General features: G+C 45.5%; 1 protein-coding gene across 1 annotated transcript; it reads left to right on the top strand.

Annotated features, from left to right (window-relative positions):
- Positions 1-2,436: 2,436 nt before the first annotated feature.
- LOC132954661 (uncharacterized) lies at positions 2,437-3,956 on the top strand. Its single transcript, XM_061027280.1, has 2 exons — positions 2,437-3,230; positions 3,352-3,956. Exons 1-2 carry the CDS (start codon positions 2,557-2,559, stop codon positions 3,461-3,463), a joined length of 786 nt encoding a protein of 261 aa, XP_060883263.1. The 5' UTR covers positions 2,437-2,556; the 3' UTR covers positions 3,464-3,956.
- Positions 3,957-6,000: the final 2,044 nt, after the last annotated feature.

The following is a 6,000-nucleotide window of genomic DNA, read 5'->3' as shown; positions in this document are numbered from 1 at the left end:
TTGATGATATTTTATTTATATTATTAATAATTAGAAATAATTATTAAAGAATATAACCAAAGTTGACTTGATACAACCCCAACAAATGGTGCAGCCCGTGTGAGGCCTTCAATAAACCAGCTTTATTGCCCTGTAAATGCACAGTAATCCGAACTTAAATCCTAAAAGGGATCTTTCTGAAGAAAATTATATTTTCTTTAAATTTTTGTTGTTTAAGCAAAGCAGACATCAAGCTGTGGCTTAGTTGTGTTGTATGTTGTTGGTTAACGGTTAAAGCAATAACTGTTGTCCCCTTTGTGTCCATACAACAACTGGACACAAGGATGCATCCAGTGTGACTTTCTCAATGAACTTGATTTGTTGCATTAATCCAGATTTTGATCCTGAAGTATTCTACTAAAGGATTGTGGTGCTCCTTGTTGTTTGAGAGCCATTTGGCCAGATGAGAGTGTAACCTCATCATTGTCGCATAGCCAGCTGTCCGAGAGGTGTGAGTTCCTCCCTTCCTTTGAGGACTTGAGGTGTGAATGCCCTCTCCTATCTTCCAGGATAGACTGCAGTGATCAATTGGGAAACCTAGATAAGATTTGCTCTGGTGTTGATCTAGCTTTGTTTAGCTTAGCGTTTTTTTTAACAGTAATCCACTGTGGTTCCATTTTATCACGAAAAATGTGTACCAAGACCCTAGGTGAGCCGGGAGCTGAGACTCCTTTTGGATCAGACGACGGAGCACTGCAAGAAACTGCTGCCGGTCTGACGAACCTCTCCTCAGAGGAGAGTGCCAACCTATATAGCTATTCAATTAGCATTAGTGATAAGAAATTAGAGGAGCTAGTTGATCTTGTCAACCACCGAGCCAGGATCACCCCTAATAAAGACAGAATGTATGCAGAAGACATACATCAACCATGGGCCAAGGCTCGCTGTGGATCATACGATCCACCCCTTCAAGACGTAGTTGCTAATCTTATCCACCTCCCTATAGAGCAGCTAGACAGTCTGAACTCCTACACCTTCAGCACATGTGAAGAGAAACTAAAGGGCTTGGTTGAATATGCAAATCAACCAACTGGGAAGCCAACACGCACAACTTCAGATGTTCTAGGCAAAATTCTACTCCTTTATCAGCGCAAATCAAATGTGCAGAATGAGATACACCGGGTACAGCTAGCCCGGGTACAAGAAGAAGGACAGATCCTGCGGGACGACTTCGAAAGATTGCAGGATAAACTAAAGACTTTGCAGGAAAATTGCATGGCCCTGCAGGAGGAGAATAAAACACTGCATGAAAGCTGCAAACTGGCCGAACAGAAGAAACGAAGTGACACGGTACCCAGATTTCAGGATAGGCAGATAAGTAGTGCAGCCCCCATGTCAGCTGAGGAAACCTCAGACGAAGGATGGGAGACTGAACCAAGCCCATGGAGGAGGGAGACAGACATGTTGAAGGATCTGGAGGAGAGGGGAAGATACCGCCGGGTCGACCCAGGCACAAAAGCGCACATGTCCTCAGACTACCCGGTAAAGAGCTGGATGAGTAAAGATGAAGGGCGCCACGCCTCCCCAGACCATGAAGCACCGTCATGGGGAAATGCCCCATGGCCCCTGCGTTCTGCAATACGCTTTGAGCCAAGAGAACCCTCACCCCGCAGGAAGAGGGACTTCACGCCCCCTAGAGATAGGGAGGAGGCACGGGTCCAATCGGGCACCGAATATTACCTGTCCCATAATAGACGGCCACGTCTGAGCCGAACACAAACCCCGCCACGGTTGCAACCGTACTACCGTGACAACCACAGGGCTTACGATTCGTCAGACGACTCGGACGGCCCTCACCAGCCTTCGGGTCAGGGTCTGCGAACCAGGCAGATAGAACCTCAGGCCAAAGATCTGAAGCGTTTTGACCCAGATAGCCCAGATTCAAGTATTAACGACTACCTTAGAGAAGTTGACCATTGTCTCCTTGACCTGCCTCATGCATCCTCACAGGAAAAACTGAAACGGATCTGGAAGACTACGGCTAGGAGTGTCCGTGCTTTCATGGGGACACTCCCACCAAAGGTCCGATCCTTGCAGAAAGGAAACAAATCTGTTAGTCAGCACTTACAAACTGCCAAGCAGAAAGTGTTGGACATGTTTGAATTAATTCAGGGAATACAGGTAAGCATGGAGCCAGACATATCGTCAGGATATGACTCCGATCCTGGACCAAGCCCCTCAAGAGATCAAACAACCCTGCTGAAAAAGCTCAGTAAAGAACCGAGCAGGCAGGACAACCCAAGGACTGAGGAAATAAGTCTATTTTTCCCTGATTTTGACTGTGGAGCCCCGCTCCTTGGGGAAACACCCCAGTTCCCTGACAGCTGTGACACCCTTTCACACCTTCACAGGTTGGATTCACCACATAGGAAGGGGGGTGACTTCTCGGCCCCCAGAGGCAGAGATAACACCCGGCCCCCTCCTGCTACCTGTAGGTTCCCATCGCAGGATTCACAGCTGAGGAATATCCAAACCTCAGATGACTCGGATGGCTCCCTTTTACCCAGAGATCAAAGAATGCGCATAAGGCTCATTGAATCTATGGCACAGGATGTAGAGCGGTTTGACCCAGATAACTCAGACCACTGCATCGATGATTACCTCGGAGCGATTAACCTGTGTCTCAGTGATATACCTGATGCATCCACAAGAGAAAAACTCAGGCTGATCTGGAAGACAACTTCCAAGAGTGTCCGTAACTTCACGACTACCCTTCAGCCTGAGATCAGATGCCAGTACTCTGCGCTCTGCAATGCTTTGCGCCAGGAATACTCCACCTACATTGACCCTGCATCTGCCCTTCTTAGTGCTTTCAGTGTCCTGCACCAGAAGCACGAGGCCCCCAAAGATTATTACTGGCGCCTAAGATCTGCATATTTCCAGGGACGTAAGGCTCCAGGTTTGGAAGAGAACCAAACTTTCAAGTCCATCTTCATGCACAATCTGCATGGCTGCGTGCGGTCAGATGTCACCCTGCATAGTCGTACACATCAGCTTAGTATGAAAGAGATCAAGAAATTCGCACAGGTGGTTTGGCAGACATGCTTATGTCACGTGACACGTGAGGGCAACAAGAGACCACATCACTGGCAGAATAGAGAACAGAGCCAGGGGGGTGAACGTGGGACTCAACCACAGAGTAGGTTCCAGCCTGGAGAACTGAGAACTACCAGATCCGAACGGAACTCTCGGTATGGCCGTAGCCTGAGACAGAAGGGTAGGTATAACCGGAGTTCCTACGAGCTCCCTAAGGAAGCAAGTTCTGCCAGTTCTGCCAGGGAGTTGGAGCGCATGAAAAAGGTGGTAGGTCAGGGGGCCTCCCTCGCTTACAGAGAACCCGATTCTGACTCCACATAGGAGTGGGGGTATAGCCTCCATTCTGGAAACACAACAATGTCACTCCACCGACATGAATGTTTCCTAGTCCCTGTTTTGTGTTTTGACATTGGTAGGGAGACACATAATGTACATGTACATTTACACACCTACATGCCACAAACACCTTCCCACAGGCTTACTCCTGCCCAGGCTAGGAGTTAGCCCACATATCTACACCTGATACTCTTCTCTTTCTCTCCTCCTCTTGTCTGTTTGTTTCATTTGTTTGTTAAAGAATGCACCTTGAGTAGCAAAGCTTTGCTAGTGCCTGGTTATGTTTTATGCCTAGCTTTAGCCATAATTAGACAGTCTGCCCAGACTTTGCCTCAGTGTCTGCCCAGACCGAATGCCTCTCAAAATGTATGGACTGTTGCTCACTAACTATTTGAACGTTTGTCTCCTAACACATGGACTGTTGGCCCTATTTGCCCTAAAGACTGTGACCCGCAATCCCATTCTTCAGGACAAAGGGGGGATGTTGGGCCACGCAGGCTTAGGACAGTCAAACCATGGACTTGGGCCTTTGAGTTATTTACTAAGATCACCAAGAGGCCCAAAAGGACTCTTTATCCCAGAATTCCCTGCGGTACTTCACACCTACGTGTGACGTAAAGGGGGGACCGGAACCTGAGGGAGACCCCACAGGAAGGCGGCCAGGTGATAAAACTCTGAGACTCCCCTCGTTCAATCTCTTTCCACGCGCTGACTTGAAGTGCTCGGAGACCCAAGCTCACCTCCTGTTTCCTGCAACAATCTTCCTTTGTTTTAAGTTTTGGCGCGCAGGTAATCCGTGGCCGGCAGTGTTCCAAATTCCGAGCTCGGATTGTCCAGTGAACGTATCTCAGATTCTCGGAGAGCGTTAGACTATAACAGATTATCAGAAAGATAACGGTCTTATTCCGTCCTGCAACGAAAGGACATCAACGGACATCTTTCCCCTCGACGGAGAACCAACGAAGCCGCTCTTGCCGTAAGGGACCCTCGCCACCATCAGACGCCTCTACACCAGGACAGACAGAAGATCTGTTTTATCGCCGGACTCCTTTTTCCTTCACCGATCGCAGGCAAAGCGATTCACGAGTGAAGCTTAATTAGGTCTGGGCAGAATTAGCTTTAGAGAGTGTTTTTAACAATTGATTGATTGAAGCAGAAACTGTAATTTTTATCTTTGTTGGACCGTCGCGTCCTGAGTTTTACCTGTTTAAAACTCTTGTTGTTCCCATTTCGGACCGCTGCGTCCTATATGTGTTTAGCGTAACAGCGTTATAACCGGGTATTATTCTTCTGATCAGAAAGGCCAGTGTACGTCGTATTAACTTGAATTCGGCCATTGGTTTGTTTCTGTGAATGAAGGGAATTACTCCGAGTTGTGGTGCGGGATTCGGACTGTGATCCGGCCTCTTCAGGCACGCATTTCTCTCCTCCTCTACGCTCCTTTTTTATCCTCTTTTTTTCCCCCATTACGCACATAGGCTACACACCCACACACATAGAGATCTATACACTCGCGGCCATCCAGACGCCTCAGAGACACAGATCGTGTAGGGCCGAACTCGGTCTCTTTTAGACATTAAGGCCACATTAGGTCTTTGTTAGGTGTGTGCCATCGTAAGGGCGACCACGTGGGACGAAGCAATCTCCCCCTTTTCTTCTTCCCCCCCCTCTCTCTTTCACACACACACACACACACACACACACACACACACACACACACACACACACATTTACACCTCATTCACAAGGTGTGCTTGATAATGTTTGTTTGCTTAGATTAGTTTATAATAGTTATTTGTTTGATTAAGTTCATTGATTTTGGATTGATGTTGCTTTATTTAAATGAATTCTGTTATAATTTAAGAGAGCAGTTGTTTGTGATTACTGGTGTATTTGCATTGTGATATAAGCTGGGTGCGAAGGCTTTGTGTACGGATTTCACGCCTTCAATTTATTAAATATAGTTATTAATTATTAATAATATTAGTAATTAAATAACTCATTTGAGACTGATTTGAATGATATTTTGGTTATATTTCCCTGAGTACAGGGTGGTGCCCCAAAATGAGATTAAACATAGTTTGATGATATTTTATTTATATTATTAATAATTAGAAATAATTATTAAAGAATATAACCAAAGTTGACTTGATACAACCACAACATAACACAACAGTTTTCATGTAGCTGTAAGTGTACAACCCAGTCTTAATCATAAAGAGTATGTCATAATGTGTGCTTTATATTGCAGACAAACATTGAAGTATTCCACATGAAGCAAAGAAAGGATTTATTTCAAAGTCAATTAGTCAGTATACAGTTTCATTTTTTTGACACAAAGACTACAGAAGCCTAAATGACGCTTTCTATTTACATAACCTGTTCACCTGATGAGAACAAATGTCAATATTGTCACAAACACAGCAACAGGAAGGCCTTAAACTACTCTGATTCTGAGATCAAATGAGTGTATTGTTAAAGATACTTTAAATAAATATTTCAACCCCTTTTGAGATGTCTGAAGTTTGATTCTATCTTTTTCCTTTTTCTTCTTTTTTCAACACCGTGGCTTTTTTAAAAACGTTAACC

This window comes from Labrus mixtus, chromosome 20 (assembly GCF_963584025.1).
Source record: "Labrus mixtus chromosome 20, fLabMix1.1, whole genome shotgun sequence".
NCBI lineage: Eukaryota > Metazoa > Chordata > Actinopteri > Labriformes > Labridae > Labrus > Labrus mixtus.
This window is presented reverse-complemented; position numbering and strand designations above follow the sequence as displayed.